This window comes from Aedes aegypti, chromosome 3 (genome assembly GCF_002204515.2).
Source record: "Aedes aegypti strain LVP_AGWG chromosome 3, AaegL5.0 Primary Assembly, whole genome shotgun sequence".
Lineage (NCBI taxonomy): Eukaryota > Metazoa > Arthropoda > Insecta > Diptera > Culicidae > Aedes > Aedes aegypti.
This window is the reverse complement of record NC_035109.1, coordinates 267018657-267046525: the sequence shown is the minus strand read 5'-3', so window position 1 is coordinate 267046525 and position 27869 is coordinate 267018657. Positions and strand designations below refer to the sequence as shown.

At 41.4% G+C, this 27869-nt stretch overlaps 1 protein-coding gene across 1 annotated transcript; it reads left to right on the top strand.

The window, feature by feature from the left end:
* The first annotated feature begins 720 nt into the window (after positions 1-720).
* On the top strand, positions 721-27869 carry LOC5579657 (chromatin-remodeling complex ATPase chain Iswi). The gene is made up of 3 exons (XM_001648081.2): positions 721-985; positions 10776-11275; positions 26114-27869. Exons 1-3 carry the CDS (start codon positions 920-922, stop codon positions 27669-27671), a joined length of 2124 nt encoding a protein of 707 aa, XP_001648131.1. The 5' UTR covers positions 721-919; the 3' UTR covers positions 27672-27869.

Sequence of the window (27869 nt, the reverse complement as noted above, 5' to 3'; positions counted from 1 at the left end):
AAGATCGCAGGCAGTTGACGATTTCCTCTTGTGCCAGCAGTATTTGTGATACATAATCTGTATTTTACCGAGGGTCCCTAAGCACTACGCGATTGATTAAAACAATGATCATATTATTGTTACATAGGTAATGATATAAACCAATATTTATCATTTTGTTTCTTTTCATTACTTTGTTTGTTTTCATATTCTTCCTTGAAATCTTGAAGGTAAACAAAAGCATACCGCAGCATAAAAAAGAAAGAGATAAATGCATTACGATTGATAAATGTCGTTTATACTAAGAATTATTAATCATCAGATATGCACCCCATGGGGTAAATAGATCGAATATCATTTTAGTATGGCCTTTAAGCTGTTTAGAATTTAATTATTTAAGCGTGTAGGTTTGCTACTAACAAGAAAAGGAATCGCCTATCTCGATGCGTGGGAAATTTCTTCCAAGAAATGGTCCAGAAAATCACATTTTTCTGATCGCAGTATGCAGTTGAGAAGAAATGTCATTTCAAATGGGGCTCTCTGTAAGAAATTTCTTGACCCATTCAATCAAGAAATTTCTTTACTTTTCTTGAGCGAAACAGCATACTTAGCTTTAAATGGAAACGACCCTTGATAGTGGGTGACCCGTAATAGTGAGACCACTGTACTCGTACCAAACAGCAAAAGTCTACAAACAAATATGTCGCACAGCCCTATCTGGTTGCTAGCGGCAGCAGTTCGCGAATCGGATCGGCGCGAAGCCGGCTTTTGCATCAGAAGCGTGTTCGCTCGGTTCGAAAGAGGATGAAAGTGTTGTGCTCCGTGCCGTTGCCTTTATTGTTCAGTTTGCGTTTTCATTGAAATTGTTAATTTTTACTGTTGTCAATTGCCATTTTGTTAATCAGTGTTTATAAAATTTACTATTCGTTGAACAATCGCTATGGACGATTCGGTATCCGAGCAGCAGCAGAGCTTCTCCGCGTCGATGGAATTTGCGAACAGAAAGGTGAGTCTGTCTTTCCGACACGGTAAAACATGTTAACACACTAATTTAAGAAAGATTCACGTGTGGCGTACATCGAGTAGCATCTGTAACAAATACCTAGGCAGAACAAGGACTGAAAACTTTTCACAAACCAAATCTCAATGCATACTATGATTAGATGGTTTGATTCAATGAATAAGAATGATTCTCAAAACGCTTAACACTGAACCAAGTAGGTAATCGTATCAAGCATGCTACCAGGAATTCCTCCAAGATCTGTGTCAGGAATTCTTTCAGAGATTTATTCAAGGATTTTTCAAGCGATTTCTTCTGGTATTCCTTCAGATATTCCTCTATAAAAATCCTCCGGAGACTTATTCAAGGATTCCTTAATGAAACTCTCTACAAGCATTCTTGCAAAGATATCTTCAAGGCTTTCTCCTGGAATTCCTCCTCACTAGGTCAATCTCTTCAAGGATTACTGAACATATTCCTCTTGTGATTTCTCCACTCCAGATACATACATTTATAGATATCTCCAAGTAGTCCTATCGAGAATCGTTCAGGATTTATTTCGGAGACTTTCCATGGATCGCTCCAGGGATTCCTTTAGAAATTTCTCCAGGTGTTCAACGACTTTTTAATTCCACAATAGATTCCTCAAGAATTTCTTCCAGAACTTCCATGACTTAGTCTAAGGATTTTCCAATCAATCCAAGTATTCGTTCTGGGCCTCCAAAAATCCTCCGGAGATTCCTCCAGGAGTTCCTCTTGAAATTCCTCCAGAGATCATCCAATGAATTATCGCAAGAACTTCACCTAAAATTATCCTAAGAATTTCTCCAGGATTTACATTAAGAAAATCTCTACATAAATTCCTCCAGTAAAATCTCTACATACAGTTGTGTTCAGAGTAATGGTAGTGGAAGCCGATTTTCATACAAAATGCTCAAGTTTGGCATGCTGTAACTTTGTTTCCTTATAAGCAATCGGCATGAAATTTTGGCAGAGAACTACAAATATACTCAATTTCATTATCACAAAATATGCAATTTTTCACACTATCGGTTAAAAATTTAAGCACTAGGTGAAATCGCTCTAAATAATAGTAGTTTTTTTTGCAAATTTTTGTTCAGCAAAAATTTTCTAAAAGATTGGCTTGTTCATACATTTATAGCTTGAGTGGAAATAGTTGAAACGATGAGTGAAGAAAATTTCGAAAACTCAAAATACAGCAGATATTCAAATTATTAAAACTACTATTATTTTTAGCGATTTCAACTGGTGCTTAAATTTTTAACCAGTAGTGTGAAAAATGTCATATTTTGTGGTGATAAAATTGAGTATATTTGTAGTTCCCTGCCAAAATTTCATGCCGAATGCTTATGTGGAAACAAAGTTACAGCATGCCAAACTTGAGCATTTTGTATGAAAATCAGCTTCCACTACTATTATTCTGAACACAACTGTAAATTCCTTTTAGAATATCTCTAAATGGATTCCTTCAGATTTCCCCGGAAAAAATCTACATGGGTTTTTTTTTTCGAGGGATATCAAGGGATACGGATTCTAAGAACCAAATCTCCACAATGATTCTTCCTGAGATACCTCCAAGGATTCTTCAGGGATTCTTCCAGAAATGGCTCCGGGAGTCCTTCAGTAATGAACTTAGAAAATCCTTCAGAGATTCCTACAGGAGTTTATCCAGACACTCCTCCAGGATTTTCCCTAGAAAAATTTCTAAAGGATTCCTTACAAATTTCTTCAGCTTTTTCTTCCTTCTCCATTTCTTTCTTCAGGAATTTCACCAAGGTTTGCTTCATAAAAATCTCTACATGGTTTTCTATAGAAATTGTTCTAGGGATGAGCTGGTAGAGATTCGATTGTATATTTTAATGAAATATGCTTTTCGTCTACGCAGTCTTTATTATAAAAAAAAGACTGCGTAATCAAAAAGCATATTTGATGTTTCAAGGATTTATCTAGAGATTTCCCCGAGAATCCCTCCATATCTGGACAAACATTTCAAAAGGGCACATCGACATTGGTAAACCATGGCTTTGCAAGACGCTGTGGGGTCCAATTCAAGTCGATCACACTCACCAATACCACTATCAGGAAGAGCTAACACTAATCTTCTTGATAGTGGTGTTAGTTTGTGTGGGCGGGCTAAGATGGGCTCAACAGCAACGTTTCCAAAAAAAGGCTCAAGTCTTCCTGAGCCGTTTTCAAATGTTTGTCCAGATATGCTCTGCAAGAATTTCTCTAGGGATTCTTTTAGGACTTTAACCGGGAATTACTTCAGATTTTGTTGTCAATAGGTTCCTTCAGGGATTGCTCCAGGAATCACTTCGGGAATTTATCCAGGGATATCTCGAAAAAACCTCTTTAGAAAATGAGTTTCTGGAGGAATCTCTAAAAAATTGCGGAGAACTCCCTGGAAGAATGTTTATTATTTTTGTTGAAATCCCTGGAGGAATTCAATTCATGGACGAGTATCTATCGAATTTTCAGGATAATCACCGGAGGAGTTTTTGGAGGCCCAGAACGAATCTCTTGAGAAATTTCAAGGGTAAGGGAGGATTACCTTGAAAAATCCTTAAAATAATACTTATAGCGATTTTCCTTGACGAGTTCCTAGGGGAATTCACGAAAGGAATTCTTGAGAAATCCCTATAGAAATTCTTGAAGTTATTTCTTGTAGAATCATTGGATGAATTTCTGGTGAAATCGCCGGAAGAATTGCCGGAGCAATCCCTGGTTCAAATCTCAGGAATAATTCCAAGAGGAATCTCGAGAAGAAGGGTATGCTTCAAAAAAACGTAAGGTTTGATAAACACATTGATATATTTCCAGACATTGTTTTGAATTGGCCACTTCCCCCAGGGCATCTGGAACCTACTATATAGTGTTTCTAGACAAGAATTGACAAAGACAAAACATTGCCTATCACCTGTATTCAGCAATCAATTCGCAAGACTGGAAACCGGATCCATTTTAGAGACTTAGTCATTATTTTAATGCAAGTCTAAAAAGTGTTATATGGAAAGTCCCTATTGTCTCTATTTCTCTTCCCAGATTCCTCAAGAAAATTTTCTTTTGATGGTTTCCTCAGAAATTTCTTCTTGAGCACTTTTAACGACTCCTCCAGTAAGTCTTCCACCAATTATCCCGGAAATTGTTCCAGCGATTTTTTCAAGGAATACTTTTAGTGATATCTCCAAAATTTTTTACAGGAAATCTTCCAACAATCCTGAAAATTTTCCCACATGAATCCATTGAGCAAATCATACTATACAGGATATTATCTTAAGATCTGATTGATTATTATAATATTTATCTAGGAAACCCTCCAAGACTTCCTTAAAATATTAGTAGTTCATAAAGTTTGCTTTACAACTAACTAAAATACATTTTACCAGGATATTTTAATATTTTTTCAATAGGGAAACTAACTTATTTTCGGTCGTTTTGTGAACTTCGTTAAAAGGTTTTTTTTGGTCGATTAAATCTTCTAAAATTCGGCAGTAAAATGCGCTTATATGCTAAAAGTATGCATACAAATTTTGAGCTCAGTGGTGCCGGGTTTGATTTCCAAAGTTTATCTAATAATTTTTGAACAACTTCCTTGACGTTTTGATTCTGAAGAATGGAAGGAAAAATCTTTGAATACTTGAAGAATTGCTTAAGGAAACTAAGAATCTCTGAAGGAATATATGTATCAGGATTTCTATAGAAGTTTAATTAAACTTTACTTTAGAATACCCTCAACAAATATAATCAGGAACTTCTTCAATAGATTCACAGGATTAACAAATGAAAATTATGGAGTATCATAATGAATTTTATGTATTTATAACATAAATATATGTGCATATGCATATCTTTCAGGGTGTCCAACCATCCGCGAAAAGCGGTAAAAACACGGGAATTCCATTTGGCTGGGAAAAATACGGGAAATACTTAGACCCCCCTAGTCCCCCCGTATTTACGCCAATGATCTTATGAAATATTAATGATATTAAAAAATCTTAAAGGGCACTTGAGGATTCCTGACTAGGTTCTAGGCTTGATAGATTTCTATTAAGACTCATGGCAAATTCTTGATGAGATTATTCAGTAATCATAATGGGAATCCAGACGATAATTGACCAGGCAATTGAAAGTGCTTTGGAAAACCACTTAAAAGTTAAGTAGTTGATAACTAATGAAACTTCAAATAGGTTTTATATAAGAATCTTGACGGATTTTTTTATTTCTTAGCAGGTTCTAAGCGGTTGGTAGCAAGGTAATCTAAAAAGATTGTCGATCTGTTATCTTGGGAGATCTAGGTGATTTACTGCTAAACGCCTTGGTCGTTTTATGAATATTTTTTTCTGTATGGTGGATTTTTGGAGATTCTTATTCATGATTACGGCTTGGTTAAGTATTCTTGGGTAGATGGATTGCTTCAAAGATGCTGTTATGGATTTATGTACCGTAAAGTGCCGTAATTCAGCGCAGTTAAGGAATAAAACGATTCAAATGGTTACTTAAAAATTAGTATTGCATCAACAAAAAAGCTTTATGGGTGGATCGCTAGCAAATCTATTCTAGATTGTGGGAAAAATATGAATTAGACTGTATTCATAATTTACATTCGTGATTTTTTTGAAATAGTTAACTCGTTGAAATTGCCTAATTCCGCGCATTTTTTAAACGCTTTTCCATATTCCGCGCAGAAGAATGCCTAATTCCGCGCACTCATGAAACAATCAAATTAACATTAATTTTGATGAGGGGCTGCATCCATTCGTTACGTAACACTTAAAATTGAAAATTTTCAACCCCCTCCCCTTCCGTAACACTTTTTGTATGAGAAAACGTAGAGTTTTGTATGAACCGTAACTTTTTAATCCACGTTCAGTTTCTTTTGATTATTTTTCTGTCTATCACATGAAATAAAGATAACCAATACCGTGGTATTGGTACGTGTGAATTTCGTCTAGGGGAAAGTGGGGCATTTTGGCCATCTTAAGAAAAGTCGTTAGAATTGCAATTTTGAGATCAATACACAAGATATGCACGATTTCCGTTGACTTAAAAAAAAATCACGAATGATTTTTTCGACGATTTTTTTGTCGATGGGTTGATATTAGCACCCATTACACTGCGGAACACGTTTTTGTCTCCAGCACCAAAATAACGCTATTCATTTAACTAAGGGCTGCTGAATCCATTGCCGTTTTCAGAAATAGCATAGCACGTCTAGATTTTGAGATATTGGCTGTTGAAAATGCAAAAAATGACTATTTCAGCCAACTTGCATGCAAGTTTGCCAGCTTGTAAGGCAATTTATTGGCTTAATTTGCCACAGAATTCAAACTTTATGCGTATAACAATACTTATCATCAAAGTTTATAATACTTTCGATGTGGAAAAGTTATTTTTTTGATGGTTTAGAGAATTGTTGTATTTTGCCATATAGAAGAAACGAAGAATTTTGTATGGAGACTGCAAGCATGGTGAAAAAATCGGTTTAATCGAAACTTAATCGTGCAATTTCAATCATATTATATCTTAAATGAAAGTTCAAGTTCTATTTTGCATGGTTAGTGAATGAGATTACAATAAAATTTGATAAATTGTACTTTAAATTTCATGTAAACATCATTAAAACCAGTGTTTTATACAACTTTCGCGACCTGTAGCTAAAAATTGTGACGTGCTGGAACATTTCTGAGAATGGCATCAGATTCAGCAACCCAAAATCTACTAGAGGCACATAATTTGATCCTTGAGACACGCAAAGATGTCATTTTTGTTACGCTGTGTTATTGTGATATTAGCATTATTATTGTGAAATTATCTCATAAAATCTAACAATTTAATTATTTTATTCACTGAACTGGAAAGTTTAGAAATGAAATACTCTTTCGAAATCTACTGAGCTCATATTTGGTTTAAATATGTTTCTTATTGCATAGTTTTAGACTATTCGATCGAGAAAAACCCCCATCTTCTTCTTCTTGGTATTAACGGGAATCGAACCCAGACACCTTCAGCATGGCTTTGCTTTGTAGCCGCGGACTCTAATCACTCTGCTAAGGAAGGCCCCTGAAAAACCCCCATGCCAATGTGAATCATTCCACCCCATTGGCGAAACCGCTCCGACTACCCCTATTTGTATTCTGCACTGTTCATACAATACAAGGACTAGTTCGCATTATTGCTTGGAAGCAATAAGTTTTAAGCAAATCAATTAATGGTATCCACTAATGCCACGGGTATAGCGATGGGCGATTTTGAATCGATGTTCCGAACATCGATTTTTCCGTTCCGATTAATCGATTTTTTGAATCGATGTTAGGATCACTCAAAATCGAGTGAATCGATTTTCTTCATTCGATTTTTGTTTCGATTCACAAGTACGAAATTGATTAGAATTTTTTAGTGAGTTGATGAATCACAAGCCTAGTTTTAAAGCGTTGAATGTATAATTTTTAGTTTAAATCGTTATTTAATTGAAGGAATTATATATACAAATACAATTACATTTGGTCTAATTTTGAAAGCTTGTTTTTTGTAAATTTTTATATGAGCCTGAGAATTGAATCGATTCAAAAACATCGATTAAAATGATTCGATTAAATCGATGAATCGATTCACCATATTGAATTCGAATCGATTCAGTAACATCGATGTTCTGGTCAAATTTGCCCAACGCTACACGGGTAACTGAAACTTATTTTTTTAAGCAACAAAGACGTAACGTTTCCGTGAATCATTTCCCGAGAATGTGTCGTAATTTGTGGGGTCTTCTACAAATTACGAAATATGTTGGTTTTCCAATAATTCTATATGGATTGTATAATATAAATAAGAATCATATACAAGTGTACATTGGCAATGTTATGTGTGGTTCATTATGCTAAGTCAATTTTGTGCGCACAGATGTATAGACTATTTTTTGGGGCTGTGCATAAACCACGTGGTATTTTTTCCCTGTAAGGGACCGTCCATAAATGACGTAGCATTTTAGGGGGAGGGGGAAGTCTACAATTTTGCTACGAACCATGTATTAAGTATGGAAAAATAGGCTACGAAGGGGAAAAGTTTGTCAAAAATTGGTCAAAAAATGCTACGTCATTTATGAGCGCTGCCTAAGTGGGCTTTCCCGATATTCCGCTTGTACATGAAACGTATGTATGCATGAAGTTACTTTTCAGAGAAATAGACAGATGTGAAGAAGGATAAAAGCATGTTTTACTTGTCTGTTGTTATGCGCGGAATTAGGCATTATGACAAAAAAAAAACGTAGCCTAATTCCGCGCAATTCTTTTTTGAATAAAACTCAATAATTATGCTATTATTTGATAAGATTTCATAGAAGCACCATGAAACATATCTGTAGCAAGTAGTTCCATGGAATATTGCATAAAAAATAAAACATTTTTGATAAAGAAATCGCGTTTGTTGTTGTCCTACAGTCTTAGCACGGACGCTAAGAAAATTAGAAAAATGACGTCTACTCCAACGGGCCTTCACTGATTATTTTTTTATGCCGCGAAAAAATGCCTTATTTGCTTTTATTTGTGATTCAAACTTATACTGAACCAAAGTAGCCTCGAATAGCATTAAAAGTTGCTGAAATGTTAATGTGTATTTCCATATATAAATAATTTTGTATGAAATGCGCGGAATTAGGCACTGCGCTGAATTAGGGCACTTTACGGTAATTTTCAAATAAGATTCATAAAGGAACAACGATTTACTGTTGCTCAATTGATATGAGCGAATTTGAATTGAATTGAATTACTTTTTATTGAAGGGATTTTCTGCCGTAGGCAGGTTCATCCCCAATTGATATGAGCTCTTTCTCGTCATCGATTCTCTTTTTCGTTAATAACTTCGCCAAAATAAATCTTAAATATTTCTTGTTTGTGAAACTAGATAAAGTTATTATTTCTCCTACAGCACAAAAACATGTTACAAAAAGTAAATCAATTTTCTGCAATAATGCAAAGATGCAGAATGAAGGAAGAAAAATCGATGAATGCAGATAAGCCCTTATGAAAAATCTATGTCGAAATGTTGTTTTGGCGAGATATCGTTTCAGCTACTTCCTTCCTAGATTATGATTTTTTTCTAGGGTTATGGGCCATGTATAACATATAATTTGTAAGGCCTTCCTAGAAAAGATTGGATTGGCTATTGAACTTTTCTCTTTTATAGAACTAAAGTCAACATTTAGATATTCTCCGTAGTTTTGAGCACCCGACTGAAAATAAATACTGGAAGGTTATTTTCACCATGCCAAATACTGTTTTTCACCGGATCCAAAACTTTTATGTTATTATTTACCAAGAATTTGAATTGATTTATCTAAAAAAAAATCGACGACCTAGTCTAAAAATAATTTAGGCTATAGTTCTTAGTTCCTTATTGCTGAAAATATCTTTAGTGTTGATCTATTGGATTTTCCAATAGATCTTTACCACACGTCTGTCCGAAAATCTTTCGGAATTTAAACCAATAATCTTAGGCGTGGATTCCATTAAAATAATTCATAAATAAATTAAAACAAGCCCTCCGAATTTGTACGAAGCTCTCTAGTGATTAGATTTCAATACCTATTGAATCCTCTACTCTATTTAATCTTATATGTAACTGTCAATACCATTGCAATATTTTTCAATATTTGAAAATCTATATGTAAAAAATGAAATGATGTTCTAATGTGATCAAAAAGTATAAAGATTTTTAACGGCGAAAAAAACCTTTGAATTTGAAAACGAATATTTTGAATTTCAAATCGAATATCAGCTCTTACAGACAAAAATAAAAATTGGTGGAAAATTTCAAGTTGAAGGATCTTGATGTGGCCCGGTTAAAAAAATTTAGGCATCCGGGAAAAATCCGGGAAAAATCCGGGAATTGGAAAACTGATTTTGAATGGACACCCTGTAACTTAAATTATCCTTGAAGTGTATGACATTTTTAACATTTTCTATGACATTTCTTGATTTATTGAAATTCTCCAATATTGAGTGTTTGCCCATGTGCTCTTGGAGATTAGAACTATGTTGATACTGTGAGATAAAATAATCAGCTACAACTTTGCCGAAGACCGTTTTAAAATCGGACGCCCCGGTAATTAGTTATTGACTTATATCCAGTCACAAATTCTTCAGCAGTGCTCATTTAACCCCTGAACCGGCAACATTGCAGCACCTGACGAGAAAGATAGCACGCACTATTGACTGTTTAACGATAAACTTGCCACGATCGACGCGCCACCATATTTCATATAACGGAGGTTATTAGAACTAACTTGGAGGTGATGTTTTGGAGGTTATTTGGCAAATTGGAGGTTAAAACCACCTCCAAACACTAGCGATTTTGCGGTGGGATGTTGACGTTTGATCACGAATATGTTTTACTGCATATATCCAGTGATGGCTGCAGAACAGCCCAATAATTATAGCCAAAGTTTTACAACTCATTCGAAAATCAACAACTAATTACCGGGGCGTCCGATTTAAAAACGGTCTTCGGCAAAGTTGTAGCTGATTTTTTTATCTCACAGTATCAACATAGTTCTAATCTCCAAGAGCACATGGGCAAACACTATGACCGATTGAATGAATTGCTTGCTTTTCCCATAGTAATTCCCATATAAACTTTAAAAGGCTTGTGCAGTTTCAGTTTTCATCCAAATGAGCTCAAATTTTGGGAGGACACTCAGAATTTGATCTAGAATCGAATGAGCGGTGTGGAGCAAAAACGATTTTTTGAACCACTCTAATACCTATCTTCTATCCATTTGCAGCGCCGTCATTCCGCAACTCCTAGCGATGTCCTTGAAGTAGATGAGACCAGCAATCAGTCCTCGCTCAAAACAACGCCTTACAAATCTCCCGCGGATCGCGAGTTCCAGGAAGCCATTTCTCGGGATCGGCTGCGTCGTTTGGAATTCCTCGAGGGACAGTTTTCGCAATTTGCCAATTTTGCCGAACAGCGTAAGCAAGCACGGCCTCCGAAATTTGGCCGTGTCGCTGAGGACTCGAACAACAACAACAGCAAGCGCCCCTTTAGAGCCCGGAAATCGCATCTGCAACGGGAGGACAGTGACAATGGCGGTCAGGAATCGTTTCAGTTCACCGAATCGCCCGAATTCATCAGCGGCCGAATGCGCAACTATCAGATCGAAGGGCTGAACTGGCTGATCACGCTGTTCGAGAATGGAATCAATGGGATTTTGGCTGATGAGATGGGCCTGGGAAAGACGTTGCAAGCGATTTCGATCATCGGATATTTGAAGCATTACAAGTGAGTTATTTGACTGGAACTTTCAATTTTTCAAGGGGTGCTTATTGGCTTCAGGAAATTCCAAAGCATTTCCCAACGATATTTCCTCAAGTAATTTTCACAAAAAATTCTTTGGAAATTTTCCTAGAGACTAATCTGTTCCTATAGATGCATTTCCACTAGTATTCTATCAATTTCTCAAGTCGTTTAGTCTAATCCTACTCTGTTAGTTCAGAGAAAATTTGCAAAGCTTTATCCCAGAGTTTTTGAAGAAATTCGTTGTTCTCCAGGATTCAACCGATTTCCGACTTCGCCCCACGCTATTCAGGTCCTGGTGCACCTGGTCAATCCACCTAGCTCGCTGCGCCCCACGCCTTCTTGTTCCGACCGGATTCGTATATGTATCGTTCCACGTTTTGCCGCGTGCCATACTGCAGCATCGCAGCCCGCCCTATATTCTTCTCTTTCAAAACCTCCTGGCACACTTCGTCGAACCAATCGTTTCTTGAACTTCGTTCCACGTATCCGACAATGCTTTTGGCAGCGTCGTTTATGGCTGCTTTGACTGTCCTCCAGCAGTCCTCTGGAGGGACCCCATCTAGCTCGCCCTCATTCGGTAACGTTGCCTCAAGATGCTGCGCGTACGCATTGGCGACATCTGGTTGTTTCAGTCGCGCTAGATTGTACCGATGGGAATGATGGGAGCACGGGGTTGCGACCATTGAGAGGTCCTCATACACCATAGGGTAGGGTGGATCAGGGGGAGGACACCCCCTGGACAACCGTAGAGCAAAGAAGATGAACAAGAAGCACGAAGTGCAGGAGCGTAGGAATACCAGGCCAAAGAAAGGTAGGAGGGTAGGTGCCAAGCGCGAAAAGGGTGATGTGATCATCATCAAGACGGAAGAGTCCAAGTACTCGGAAATCTTGAAGACGATGCGCAGCGACGCGAAGCTCGCAGATCTAGGAGCCAACGTACGCAGTGTCAGACGCACTCGTACAGGTGAAATGATCCTCGAGCTCAAGCGTGACAAGGAGCGCAAGGGCGCCGCCTACAAGAGTTTGACGGAAGAGGTCCTTGGCGAGGGTGTCGAGGTGAGGGCTCTAACGCAGGCAGTGACTCTGAAGGTGATGAATCTTGACGAGATCACTGACGCAGAACGGCAGCATAGCTCGTCATGGCAATGCGGCAACAGTGCGATGTACAGGTGCTCACCGCTGCCGTTCGGCTACGGAAAGGTCCGGCAGGAACTCAGGTGGCCTTAGTACAGCTACCTGTGGCGGACGCTAATAAGTCCGCTAAGGTAGGGAAGACCAAGGTGGTTTGGTCAGTATGCTCATTGACCATACACGAGCAACCGGTGATCTGCTTCAGGTGAAGGGAACCAGGACACAGGTCCTGGGGCTGTAAAGGCCCTGATAGGACCAAGTTGTGTAGGCGATGTGGTGAGGAAGGTCATAAGGCACTAGGCTGCAAGAACCCTCCCAAGTGATTTGTTCCGGGAAGTCTGTGAACAACACGCATCCAACGGGAGGCTCAAGGTGCCCGACCTTCAAAAGGGCCATAATTGAAAAGTCACAGTGCAGTTAACGCAGCTGAACCTGAACCACTGTGACGCAGCTCAACAATAATTGCTGTATCAGGCAGTTGCTGAGTGGGGTACGGATATCGCCATCATATCGGATCCATACCGAGTACCCGCCGGCAACGGCAACTGGGTCGTGGATGGATCCGGAAAAATGGCGTCGATATGGACGACGGGTAAATACCCCGTCCAGGAGTTGGTGTCTACGACCTACGAGGGCTTCGTGATCGCCAATCGTCGATTTGGCTAATGTTGATATCAAAAGTACCTTTAGTCGAAACGGAGCGGAGTCGATTATCGACGTTACTTTTTGTAGTCCTGGCCTAACGAGTAGTTCGAACTGGAGGGTAGACAATGCCTACACTCACAGCGACCACCTGGCGGTTCGCTACAGTATCGACTACAACAACAGCAGGCAGCGAGTAGAGGAATCGGCTAGGTCAAGGCCAAGCCCTCGTAGGTGGAAGACATCGTACTTCAATGACGAAGTACTTAGAAAGGCGCTCCGCCGTAAGCGTAACCTACTCGGCTTAAGCGGGGACTCTCGCGTGCATGCAATGCGACCATGCCTAGGCAAGACCATCCTAGGAATGGGAGGGGTCTGGGTCATTTGGCATAAAGCCATTTGGCATAAGGTCATTTGGCATAACGCCATTTGGCATAAAGGACATTTGGCATAACAGCCATTTGGCATAACGGTCATTTGGCATAATTATGAACCATGTGAAAATAAAGGGTCATTTGGCATAACGGACATTTGGCATAATATCAAGACATGTGTAAAGTAAGAATCAATTGGCATAATATCAAACCATATGTGAAGTAAAGGTCATATCGGACATTTGGCATAATATCAAACCATCTGAAAAGTAAGGGTTATTTGGTATAATAATTCAGATATTCCTTTTTCTATGTGAAAAAAACTGTTGTAATATTACGCAAAAGAAAAATTCATGTTAAAAAGAAGGGCAAATTCCTAGATAACAAAATAATGCGTCGAATCGCTATAGCAATAACCCTCGAAAGAATACCTTATGTTTAAAAGAAGGGTAAATCTCTAGATAAATGTCATGACTAAACAGGATAACATAAGATGAACTAGGGCGTCAATCAGTGACGCAATATTTCTTAATTTGAAATTAAAAATTGAAAACAAGGTAACAGGAAAACAGGAACTTGTAAAACAGAAGAAAAAAATGCAGCAACATTGCTACTACAATTATCTTTTAAATAACATTTCGTGTTTCAACGAACCCGATCGTTTTCGTCTCGATTTATTGATTTTAGAGCCATAGTTACTTCTGATAATATGTTCAGAATTTTCGGTTCCGGGTCATTTGGTCGAATGCCATTTGGTCGAATGCCATTTGATCGAATGCCGTTCGGCCGAAATTGAAAACAAAAGTGAACGAGCATGGATTTATATTGAATTTCAAAGAAATTATTCAGCTTATTCATGAATAAGGTTACACCATCATTGACATACACATAATTAGCTTTTTAGTAGTATTTCAAGAAACATTTCGTGCTGAAAGGAGAATGACACTCACCCAAGTTGAGGTAAAAAAATGTGTTTTGAATGAGCCTCTGTACGAGCCATAAATTCTTTTGTTCTTTTGACTTTTACCACAGAGAAACAGACGTAATACTTAGAACAAATCGCGATCAAAATCATAGTCACGAAAACATGTACGCCCAATGCTAAAAACACTGTAGTTGGCCGATGGTCCAACAGGTGGCGGTAGAGTGTAAACGTCAAACATGAACAAAAACGACGCGAGCGCTGCGGGTGGTCGATTGACCACCTACAAGATATTCGAATCTATCGTTAAAAAGTTGGTCGATGGACAGCGATGAGAGTGTGATGTCTGTTTGTCTGTGCTTTTACTGTGCGCCGTGTGTTGGTGCTGTCTCGCTCTCTCTAACGGGCAACTTGAAAACAGGGCGCACAGTAAAAGTCAAACTTTTTATAGCATGCATAGGCTCATAAGACGTAAGGGAATCTGGGGTAATATGCGCCCTTGAGGCAAAACAACCCCACGGTGCCTTTTATGAGTATTTGTAAAAAAAATTGGAAAAAATCGTCAAGGGCGGATAGGAGTGACCCACAACATGCAGTTTTACAAATCCAACTTCCAGAAAAATGTCTAAATTTTTCTAAAATATTTGTAGAATCCCCGAAAACTCGTTTTACTCCTGGGGTGCATATTACCCCTGATACCCTTATTATAAGCTTTAACATGAATAACTATGAGAAATACTTCACTATTGAAAGAACAGCCTATGATCCAAAGAAGGAATAATCTCTTATGAAAATTTAGGCAAATGTAATGCATATAATAGTTTTATCAGTACAACTACGAAGAACTTCCGATGATTTAAAGAAGGTAAAATTCCCAATTAAAATATAAGCTGAACTATTTTCAATAGTATAACTCGAATGAATAGCCTATGTGCAAAAGAAGGAAAAAAATCTGATGAAATCAATAAAAAACTTGAAACCTTATTACACCTTTGGTAGTCCAGAGGCGAATTAACCGTCACCTCAGAGTCTTGACGCAATGTGAGGAGTTCACAACTTCGTCCTGAATTAACGGGTCGATTTTATCATTCTCTTAGAGCTCTTATAGAGTGACAATAAATTACGTCCCGTCACATTATGAAAAACAACAAATTAATTAGCTTATCAGTTATTGGGTCACACTTATGAAACCTACATATCAGAGGTGGTGTTATTTGATTTTTATTTTCATGATTCAGCCAAACGGCATTCGGCCAAATGACCCGTTCGGCCAAACGGCCGGACACCGAATTTTCAGTACTTCAAAGTGTACGCATCACATTTTTTTTACGATGATTACAAGATTGAAGTAGGTATAGGCCAACTTCTTTATTTTAACGAATCGTGAGTTGGTATGTTCAGCAAAGTTGTAGCAAATGATCAGAGTTGCTCAATATCAGTCATAACAGCGTATGGCTGATTTACATAAACTATTAATATCAGTTGCGAGCTATCAATATCACTTTGATTTGGCAACCAAAAGCAGTGATGCGACATCGCAATTCAGAATGAGTGATCACGTGACAATTCTCCTTCTCCCTGGGGCCTTCCTTAGCCGAGTGGCTAGAGTCCGTGGCTACAAAGCAAAGCCATGCTGAATCCCAACTGAGAAACAGGCTATGTCCCAGTGAGGACGTAATGCCAAGAAGAAGAAGTGACAATTCTCCAAGCTATTATTGTTCTTCTGTGATCAACACATAGTTTCAATTCATCTGCAGCTTTATCAAAAATATCGTATTGATAAGTTGCCATTTTATTTGCCTAATTTAAAATTGAACTTAACCCATCATTGATATCCATAGTCTATCGCTATCAATCATCAATACATTGGTGATAGACAGCATGATGTTGAAGTGATATAAAATGATCCGTATTGTATCGCAGTCTGCCTGGACAAATCAGCAAGTTTTAGGCGTGGATAGTGACAGCGAGCAACTCTGCAAACGATTAGCCTAAGAGCCGCGATAATTGAGTATTTTTAATAAAAAAAATCGTCGCTCTCAAGTGTTGGTTGGTTGGTTTGACTTTATTAACGAGATTTTTAGCCCTAGGCTAGTTCATCTCGGGACCAACGGCTTTACTTCCCTTCCGAAGGAAGTCGTCACTATAACTTTTTACGTCATAAGTGACTATGTCGGGGATGGGATTCGATCCCAGGTCCTCGGCGTGAGAGGCGAGTGTTCTAACCACTGCACCAGGTCCGTCCCCCTCGCTCTCAAGTGTTTTATTTTTTCGATTTTTTGGCCTACTAAGTTCTGCAAAGTTTTAATACTCATCATTTGCCTCAACTTTGCCCTAGTTGTATTTCTTATGGTTTTCATGTTATTTGAGTTTTTCATCTTAAAATTTAATATTTTGTGTGCCTTGTATCTCAACTATGAGCACCTGAAGAAAATGATTCTTCCCACCTAATGATTTTGCAGTCTTTCGAGTATCTCTGAGCAAAATTAAGAGAAAATGATATTTCTGTTTGCATTTGACGTGCAAATCCAGTATAACTGAGCAGCAAATGCGGTAACACAAAGTAGCCAAAGGATACTTAGTAACCATGATCCATATCACCGCCAACATAGCAAAGAAAATCACTCTTTGACTTCGCCTTCCTTACTAAAAATCTTACCGCGCTTGGTGTTCCCGCATTTTATATTTGCATTTCAAACGCACACAGCTGTATTTTCTATCTCGTTCAAAATCGATTTTACTAATAGACGAAATGAGATAAATCCATATTTATTGAATATTAAAACATGCTCAATTCACAAAAGTCATCACCTGAGCATATAAAATCTGAAAGAAATTCACCATTTTTCCCTTCGGTATTTCGTCTATTAGTAAGCGAGATCATTAGAAGTCAACAAATGTCGTATAAAATACATCTACAAAGTTTACAATCCGATTGAATTCGGTGGTATGATTTAACCGGAATCTTCTGATGGATTCATACCGCATTTGTTGTGCTTCTTCGGCGGCTTGCCAGAGAAGAGAATAAATAAATTATTATAGGACAGATTCAGCTGTTACTAAAATGAAATAGTAATAAAATGCAAAAATCTTCAATTTAAGTATGTACAGAAAATATATTGAAATCATGCCAAATGTCCGTTATGCCAAATGACCCTTATCTTTCACTTAGTTAAAAATTATGCCAAATGTCCTTTATGCCAAATGGCGTTATGCCAAATGACCTTATGCCAAATGGCTTTATGCCAAATGGCCCGCTCCCGAATGGGAGACCTCCGACGTACTGGTGGACTCAAGCGATTGCGAACCTGCGCCGTGCCTGCCTACGGGCCAGGAGGCGGATGCAGCGAGCACGTACTGAAGAGAAGCGTGACGAACGACGGGTGGCGTTCACTGCTGCCAAAGTCGCGCTGAAATCTGAGATAAGGGCAAACAAAAAGGCATGCTTTGAGGGACTCTGTCAGAGTGCCAACGCGAACCCGTGGGGTGATGCCTACAGGATCGTTATGGCGAAGACAAGAGGTGCAATGGCTCCTGCAAAACAATCTCCAGAGATGCTGGAGGGGATCATCGAGGGGCTTTTTCCGCGCCATAACCCTAGCCCTTGGCCTCCTTTCGTAGGACAGCTGGGGATTGGGGCTGGCGATGAGGAGAGGGTAACCGATGATGAACTTGCAGGGATTGCAAAATCCCTCAGAATAGGTAAGGCACCAGGTCTGGACGGAGTTCCAAACCTAGACCTCAAAGTTGCAATTGCGAAGGCTCCCGGGATGTTCAGATCTGCTATGCAGATATGCCTGGACGAGGGAGTATTTCCAGATGTGTGGATGAGGCAGAGCCTGGTACTATTGCCAAAGGCGGGAAAACCACGGAAAACCACCCGGTGACCCGTCGGCGTATAGACCAATATGCTTGATCGACACGGCGGGGAAGGTGCTCGAGAAGATCATCCTCAACAGACTGTTAAGGTACACCGAGTGTGTAAATGGTCTCTCAAGCAACCAGTTCGGCTTCCGGAAAGGGAGGTCCATCGTAGACGCTATTCTGACAGTTAAAAAACTGCTGAGATAGCACTCCAGCGTAAGAGGAGGGGGATTCGCTACTGTGCAGTAGTGACTCTGGATGTAAGGAACGCATTCAATAGTGCTAGTTGGGCGGCTATTGCTAATGCGCTCCTGCGTCTGGGGATACCCGAGTACCTGTATAAGATTCTCGAAAGTTACTTCCAGAATCGGGTATTAGCTACGACATAGAGGTGGTTCAGAAGTGCTTTCACATAACCTCAGGAGTCCCGCAAGGTTCCATCCTGGGTCCGGTGTTATGGAATGTCATGTACGACGAGGTGTTGAGATTAAAATTCCCGGCGGGTGTGGTCATCGTTGGCTTTGCCGACGATATTACGCTGGAGGTCTACGGTGAATCGATCGAAGAAGTGTAATGGACTGCAGCCCACTCGATCGCAATTGTGGAGGAGTGGATGAGCTCCAGGAAACTGGAATTGGCTCACCACAAAACTGAGGCGGTTGTTGTCAACAACCGAAAGTCGGTGCAGCAAGCGATGATCAGTGTAGGCGACTGCACGATCACATCGAAGCGCTCCGTTAAACACTTGGGGGTGATGATCGACGATAAGCTTACCTTCGGTAGCCACGTTGATTATGCCTGCAAAAGAGCCTCCACAGCTATTGTGGCACTGTCCCGGATGATGTCCAATAGCTCTGCGGTGTACGCCAGTAAGTGTAAGCTTCTGGCCAGTGTCGCCTCGTCCATACTGAGGTATGGTGGCCCGGCTTGGGGCACGGCTTTGAGTACCGACAGCTACCGTAGCAAGCTAGAAAGTACTTATAGGCTAATATGCCTGAGGGTTGTGAGCGCGTACCGTACCGTGTTGCACGATGCACTCTGCGTCATTACCGGTCGCAAGCTAGAGAGTATACAACTTTATTTTTCTCCCATACTGAGCTGGGCCAGTCTACTGAGGGTTGCGAGCGCGTACCGTACCGTGTCTCACGATGCACTCTGCGTCATCACCGGTATGGTGCCTATTGGTATCCTTATCATGGAAGACATAGAGTGCTTCGAAAGGCGCGGCACAAGAGGCATACACAGGACTGCCAGACTGGCCTTTATGGTCAAATTGCAGCGTGCGTGGGACAGTTCCACCAAGGGAGTGTGGTCTCACAAGTTGATTCCGAGGATAGATATCTGGGTCAATAGGCGCCATGGGGAACTAACATTCCACCTAACACAGGTCCTTTCGGGCCATGGATGCTTTAGACAGTATCTACACCGTTTCGGTCATGCGGGTTCTCCCGAATGTCCAGTTTGTGCAGGTTTAGAGGAAACGGCGGAACACGTTTTGTTCGTGTGCCCGACAATGCGTGACCGCATGTTTGCCACATGCGGTCGGGACACGACTCCGGACAATTTGGTCCAGAGGATGTGTGCAGACGAGTTTGGCTGGAATGCCGTTTCATCGGCTATCATCCACATTGTCTCGGAACTCCAAAGGAGGTGGCGTGTGGACTCGAGGAGTGACTAGTGCAGACGCTAATCAACAGGTGGTCCAAGGGTTCGCAGTCGGTTACGTAGGTCATACCGGTGCCCTACGGTCGAAATCGACCATTACAGCGATTAAGTGGCCGCGGGGAGAATATCCTGGTAGCGCTGCTGCCGTGGCGCCGGCCTATTGGGTGGATACGAGCCTCTGGTTGTTCGGGGCAGGTGGAGGCCCCTTCGTCAGCAATCCCAGCTGGTGCTAGCTGATAGGGCCTGAGCCTTCAGTAGGTCAAATTGCGAAGCCCGCAGTATCAGTTCTTGATACCTGTAGTGCAGCTGGGCGCGGGCTTAGTGGTCGACCCTGCCCGCTTTCAGCGGACAACGGGAGGTGAGGATCACCCGGGAAGCTGGCAATGCGCCAGCATGCTACCTTGGTGGACCCCCCATAAGCGTGTCATCGATGTTCGTTGCTGCATGGCTACGCAGCTAACCTGGAGGATGCGATGTGCAATAGCCCCTCCAATAGTCCCGGAGAGACGAAGGGTTTGGCGGCAATGGAAATTGTTTAGTGGGTCGGGGGTGTAGTCCTGTTTACTGCTTGTACGTAGTAAATGGTCCCCAACCCCACACTCCCGGACCTCGGTCCGGAGTCTGTTGAGCAGATTATCCCCCCATTGCTTAGAAGGAAAAAAAAAACAAAAAAAAAAGAGTCCACCAGTACGTCGGTGGTCTCACCATTCCTAGGGTGGTCTTGTCTAGGCATGGTCGCATTGCATGCACGCGAGAGCACCGCTACCAGCTCGTCCCCGCCTAAGCCGAGTAGGTTACGCTCACGACGGAGTACTTCGTCATTGAAGTACGATGTCTTCCACCTACGAGGGCTTGGCCTTGACTTAGCCGATTCCTCTACTCGCTGTCTGCTGTTGTTGTAGTCGATACTGTAGCGAACCGCCAGGTGGTCGCTGTGACTGTAGGCATTGTCTACCCTCCAGTTCGAACTACTCGTTAGGCCAGGACTACAAAAAGTAACGTCGATAATCGACTCCGCTCCGTTTCGGCTGAAGGTACTTTTGGTACCAACATTAGCCAGATCGACATCTAGCACGGCCAGTGCCTCTAGCAGGAATTGACCCCACTTGTTCGTGATACGGCGTCCCCATTCCACGGCCCAGGCATTGAAGTCACCCGCTATTACTACTGGCCTTCGCCCTGTCAGCACGGTCGTCATACAGTCCAGCATCTGCGTGAACCGCTCGATCGACCAACTCGGAGGCGCATAGCAGCTACAGAAGAGGACCCCGTTTACCTAGGCGATCACGAAGCCCTTGTAGGTAGTAGAACTCCTGGACGGGGTATTTACTCGTCGTCCATATCGCCGCCATTTTTCCGGATCCATCCGCGACCCAGTTGCCGTTGCGGATGGGTACTCGGTATGGCTCCGATATGATGGCGATATCCGTCCCCAACTCAGCAACTGACTGATACAGCAGTTGCTGAGCTGCGTCACAGTGGTTCAGATTCAGCTGCGTTACCTGCACTGTGACTTTTCGTTAATGGCTCATTTGAAGGTCGGGCACCTTGAGCCTCCCGTTGGGTGATTGTTGTTCACGGACTTGCCGGAACAAATCAAGCACTTGGGAGGGTTCTTGCAGCCTAGTGCCTTATGACCTTCCTCACCACAACGCCTGCACAACTTGGTCCTATCAGGGCCTTTACAGCCCCAGGACTTGTGTCCTGGTTCCCTACACCTAAAGCAGATCACCGGTTGCTCATGTATGTTCAGTGAACATACTGACCAACCAACCTTGATCTTACCTACCTTAGCGGACTTATTTGCGTCCGCCACAGGTAGGTGTACTAAGGCCACCTGAGTACCTGCCGGACCTTTCCGTAGCTGAACGGCGGTGGTGGGCACCTGAACTTCGCACTGTTGCCGCAGTTCCGTGACGAGCTCTTCTGCGTTGGTGATCTCGTCAAGGTTCATCACCTTCAGAGTCACTGACTGCGTCAGAGCCCTCACTTCAACACCAGCGCCAAGGACCTCTTCCGCCAAACTTTTGTAGGCGGCGCCCTTGCGCTCCTTGTCGCGCTTAAGCTCGAGGATCATTTCACCTGTACGAGTGCGTCTGACACTGCGTACGTCGGCTCCTAGATCTGCGAGCTTCGCGTCACTGCGCATCACCTTCAGGACTTCCGAGTATTTGGACTCTTCCGTCTTAATGATGATCGCATCACCCGTTTCGCGCTTGGCACCTACCCTCCTACCTTTCTTAGGTCGGGTATCCCTGCGCTCCTGAACCTGCTGAAGAACCTCCTGCTTCTTCTTTTTCTTCTTCCTGTTCACTACGGTTGTCCAGGGGGCGTCCCCCCCTGATCCGCCCTAACCTGTGGTGATTGAGGGCCTCTCAAAGGTCGCAACCCCCTGTTCCCATCACTGGTGGACTCTAGCGATTGCGAACCTGCGCCGTGCCTGCCTACGGGCCAGGAGGCGGATGCAGCGAGCACGTACTGAGGAGGAGCGTGACGAACGACGGGTGGCGTTCACTGAAGCCAAATTCGCGCTGAAATCCGAGATAAGGGCAAGCAAAAAGGCATGCTTTGAGGGACTCTGTCAGAGTGCCAATGCGAATCCGTGGGGCGATGCCTACAGGATCGTTATGGCGAAGACAAGAGGTGCAATGGCTCCTGCAAAACAATCTTCAGAGATGCTGGAGGGGATCATCGAGGGGCTTTTTTCCGCGCCATAACCCTAGCCCTTGGCCTTCTTTCGTAGGAGAGCCGGGGATTGGGGCTGGCGATGAGGAGAGGGTAACCGATGAGGAATTTGCAGGGATTGCAAAATCCCTCAGAATAGGTAAAGCACCAGGTCCGGTCGGAGTTCCAAACCTGGCCCTCAAAGTTGCAATTGCGAAGGCTCCCGGGATGTTCAGATCTGCCATGCAGAGATGCCTGGACGAGGGAGTTTTTCCAGACGTGTAGAAGCGGCAGAGCCTGGTACTATTGCCAAAGGCGGGAAAACCACCCGGTGACCCGTCGGCTTATAGACCAATATGCTTGATCGACAAGGCGGGGAAGGTGCTCGAGAAGATCATCCTCAACAGACTGTTGAGGTACACTGAGCTTCCGGAAAGGGAGGTCCACCGTAAACGCTATTCTGACGTTTAAAAAACTGCTGAGATAGCACTCCAGCGTAAGAGGAGGGGGATTCGCTTCTGTGCAGTAGTGACTCTGGATGTAAGGAACGCATTCAATAGTGCTAGTTGGGCAGCTATTGCTGATACGCTCCTGCGTCTGGGGATACCCGAGTACCTGTATAAGATTCTCGGAAGTTACTTCCGGAATCGGACCTGCGCACAGTGGCGGCCTTTCATACAAAGGTCGGGCAAAACCTCAAATACGTCCCAAATCGCTTGATAATGGTAATCTATCAACTATCTTGAATACCTAATATCATCCCGTTGGAAATAACTGTCAAATTGAAAATTCGATTTTCTAGTGAAATTTGTCAAAATTAAGTTCTTTTATACAATCGAATAAAAAGGCTTTTATTACAAAAAAAAATGGTTATCATGCAGAAACTTGTCTATAAACCTAAACTAGAGATACATATTGAGGTGTCCTGTAGTAATTTCAGTGAAGTTTTTAACGATTTATTACACATTATACAGATTTGAAAGATGAAATAGATAAATTATAATGAAAAATTAAAATTCCTTTCTACACCTTTCGAACATACTACAAACAACGCGTTGCTATAAATAGAGGTAACATTTACTACAAAGCTACTGGTAGTTAGCTTCAGAGGTTGCTACTCATGCTTTGAGATTGCGGATTTGAATGGAATAATTTACTTTGGAGTAAAAATCATGGGAAAACGATATGAGTTTTGATATTTCGGAAGGTATTTTGAGTTTTGCTTAGGAATTCTGAGGTTACGAAAACATTCGCCCCGCCAATTCTGAGATTCCGGTAAGATTACCGGCGGTAGCCATTTGTATTATCCGTGTGAATTCTGGCATTACGATAATTATGTTATTTTTTAGGAATTTTAGGATGTCGGTAGGAATTCAGATATTTATAATTTAATTCTGAATTTTACGTGTAAATTCTGACATCTCAGATTCTCAGATTTCCTTTGGAATTCCGAAATTCCTGTAGGAACTTTGGGATTCCAATAGGGATGTCGGATTTTTTATGATAATTCTGGATGTTTAAATACCATTCTAGGAATATTGCGGAAATATTAGAAATCTTGTAAATACTCTAGAATTGGGTTGGGAATGGGATTCCAGATCTCTTAGAATTCTGTGGGTAAAAAATTCTTCTCCGGCACCACCTTGCGGTATTACTTCGAAGAAGAGGCGACACGTGCTACGTGCACCCTTCAATTTGTCATTCTACAAACCTGTGTGTGTATGTGCGTGTGTGTTACAAAAAATGTCACTCAGTTATCGCAGCCGTTTGTCAACCGATTTAAACACTTTTAGCTCAAGCTGTTTTATCGGCTAATGAAAGCTCTGGCATTCATTTATAACCCTTCAAATTTTCATTGAAATCGGATTACTAGTTTTAGAGATAATGGAAGAATTTTGTAAGGCGCTGGAAATTTTTTTTCTTAAATATTTAAAATGTAAAAATTTTGATCAATTTCTCAGCTATTTGTAATCCGATTTAAGCTCTTTGTTATCGATTGAAAGCTCTGACATCATTCACAATCATATTGCAATCGAATTATAAATTACAGAGATAAAAATCATTTTTTTTTTCAAAAATCTCTAAAAATCCCCTTTTTACCCTTCTTACAAGGATATAAGGATATAAAGATCGCTTGAAAAACCGACTTTTGATCCGAGGCCCGGAAGGCCAAGTCTCATATACTAATCTGTAGAACTCGACGAACTGAGCACATGTTCGTGTGTGTATGTGTGTGTATGTTACAAAAAATGTCACTCAATTATCTCAGCCGTTTGTCAACCGATTTAAACACTTGAAATGAAAGCTACAACATTCCCATAGAACGTTATTGAATTTCATCGCGATCGGACATTTCATTACAGAGTTATGATTCAAACAGTATCGTGAAGTACTAGAAAAAGCATATTTTAATATTTTCAACTGTCTGCATTTTGATCCATTTCTCAGCCATTTTTAATCCGATTCAATTTCTTTTATCGGCTAATGAATGCTCTGGCATTCATTTATAACCCTTCAAATTTTCATTGAAATCGGATTACTAGTTTCAGAGATACCAATGGAAGAATTTTGTGAGGCGCTGGAATTTTTTTTTATAATATATTCAACTTTTTACATTTTGATCAATTTCTCAGCTATTTTTAATCCGATTTAAGCTCTTTTTTCATCGATTGAAAGCTCTGACATCATTCACAATCATATTGCAATCGAATTATAAATTACGGAGATAAAAATCATTTTTTTTAAAGATCTCTAAAATTCCCCTTTTTTAATTTAAACCTGCACATAAATCTTTAAAAAATCGCTGGCAAAACCATTTTAGGACGTCAATTTTTCATTTTTCGATATTATTTTACAGGATGGCAACATGGGTTTATAGACCCTCTTAATCTATGATCAAAAGCGTATGAAAAGTAATAAAGTTTGATATCCGCCTTTTGACGTGCAGTTTCCAAGACTTTTTCGCAAACCATTAAACTATTAGGGCAGATAGAACATAGTCACAACATTCTTAAGTTTAGTTATACTGGTACAAAGTTTCAAATGAAAGATGAATAATAATTTGGGTTTATTCTACGACTGGCGTGAGGTGAGCATTGTCGGTGTCGTATAGCGAGGTGACAATTATCGACTCGAGTGAAGTGACTCGCCGTGCAAATCAAATGGAGAGTAACTTTACTCGAGTCGAGAATTGTCACCTCGCTATACGAGACCGACAATTGTCACCTCACGCCAGTCGTAGAATAAACCCAATTATCTCAAACCGGTATGGAAATGTAAGAAGGGTTCAGTCTCACCATCGGTGGATTAAGTCAGGTTTTTATTCATATCACCCATTAACAAGTGATTTTGGGAACATGATTTTTTGAGGTTTTGTCCGGCCATGCGCCACTTTGCTGCGCGTAAAATATAGGGATTCATCATCAGTGCTTCCGGAGTGAGAGCTGCTATTTTACCAACACGGCAATTCAATGTATACAAATTTTCACCCATATTACTTAGCTACTATAGCAGCATTTAAACAAAATTCTAACTTCCTTTTCCAAATGTTTATTCCAGAAAAATTAACGGACCGCACGTCATAATCGTTCCGTTGTCTACGATCGAAAACTGGGACCGTGAATTTAAACGCTTCCTACCGGGAGTACGAGTGCTGCGTGGACACTGCCGCGGAGATAAGAAAGCGTTACGCGAAGCCCTAATTTCGTCTCGTCGAAGTTGGGACGTTGTGATCACGGCATACCATTTCTTCGTTGCGGAACATACGTACTTTAAACAGCTCAACTATCAGTACATAGTGCTGGATGAAGCTCAGCGATGCAAAAATGAGAAATCGCAACTATCTCAGGCACTTCGGCGAACGAATTATCGTAATTTGCTGTTCATGACCGGAACACCTATCAACAACAATTTGCACGAGCTTTGGGCTTTGTTGAATCTTCTGTTGCCGGATTTTTTCCGTAATTCTGAGGATTTTGATGAATGGTTCAAGGTGGAAGACTGCATCGATCCAAACCACGAAAGGGCCGTGAGGCTAAAAAACATCTTGCAACCCATCATGTTACGACGCATCAAAGCCGATGTCGAGGTGGAAATTCCGCCCAAAATTAAAACGACCCTTTTCATTCCGCCGACCCGCCAGATGAACTACTGGTCCAAGAAAGTGCTCTGCAGGGACGTCAGACTCTTGAAAGGAGACGGCACCTATACCAAGTATATGATGAGGAATATATTTCCCCATCTGCGTCAGGTAACTCTGCATCCTTACCTGATTCCTGAGGAATCGGAGGAGGAGACTTTTGTTACTCAAGAGATAGTTGACGTTAGTTCTCGAATGATTGTGTTGGACAAACTACTCGACGAACTTCACAAACGAGGATCCCGCGTTCTGCTGTTTTCGCAGATGGTCATTATGCTGAACGTGCTGGAAGATTACATGGAATGGAAGGGATACAAATATCACCGGATGACGGGCACCACCCAACAGGAAGAAAGACAAGCGATGATCGACGAATTCAATTCGCCCGGTTCGGACACATTCATTTTCATGATCACCACCAGAACTGGTGGTATCGGAATCAACCTTCAAACGGCGGACACGGTAATTTTCTATGACCTGGATTGGAATCCTCAGGCAGACTTCCAGGCCGAAGATCGTGCTCATCGCATTGGCCAGACCAAGCAAGTCCATGTCATCCGATTCACAGTGGTCGGAACGGTTGACGAATATGTGCATGTCTGTTCCAATCGCAAACAAGCCCTGGATAAGGCCATCGTCCGCAAAAGTTTGGGTGATGTCACCGAATTCGCCGCGATTGACCACCACCGCAAAAATCTCGAAAACGTCAACTGTATTGACGTGCCAGCGATCGACGAACAGCTGAATGAAATGTTTGCGGAAATCGATCGAGGCGAGAGGAATAGCAGGGACAACAGTCTGGTGAAAAGCATACGTCTTAAAACTAAGCTGATGCGATCGCCCTCGGAGGAACGTGAACTCGACAGTATTAAACCGGCTCCACCGCAATTTGCGCCGGAGTTTGAGCTGCCTCGGCTGCGACCGCGCAAGCCGAAGCAAATGCGCTACTACGAGCAGCTCGATCTCAGTCAGGAGTGAGTCGACAAATGACCTGGACTTTTATGATATTATTTTGTACCTATTCTAAGTTTGACTCATTCCAGTTACCCGTTAACCAGTGCCAAACAATACTTTCCGTTTACATTGAGGTTTACATCACGCATTACCATGATTTTACCAACCGTACCTGAAAAAGAAACTTTTGAATTTCAATAAACGATAAGACTTAGTGCTCGA

What these genes read in the sequence shown, in the direction of transcription:
- LOC5579657 (XM_001648081.2), top strand. Translation starts at nt 920, where the DNA reads ATGGACGATTCGGTATCCGAGCAGCAGCAGAGCTTCTCCGCGTCGATG. An exon ending in TGGAATTTGCGAACAGAAAG is followed by an intron (nt 986 to 10,775) that starts GTGAGTCTGTCT and finishes ATCCATTTGCAG; the next exon opens with CGCCGTCATTCCGCAACTCC. An exon ending in GGATATTTGAAGCATTACAA is followed by an intron (nt 11,276 to 26,113) that starts GTGAGTTATTTG and finishes TGTTTATTCCAG; the next exon opens with AAAAATTAACGGACCGCACG.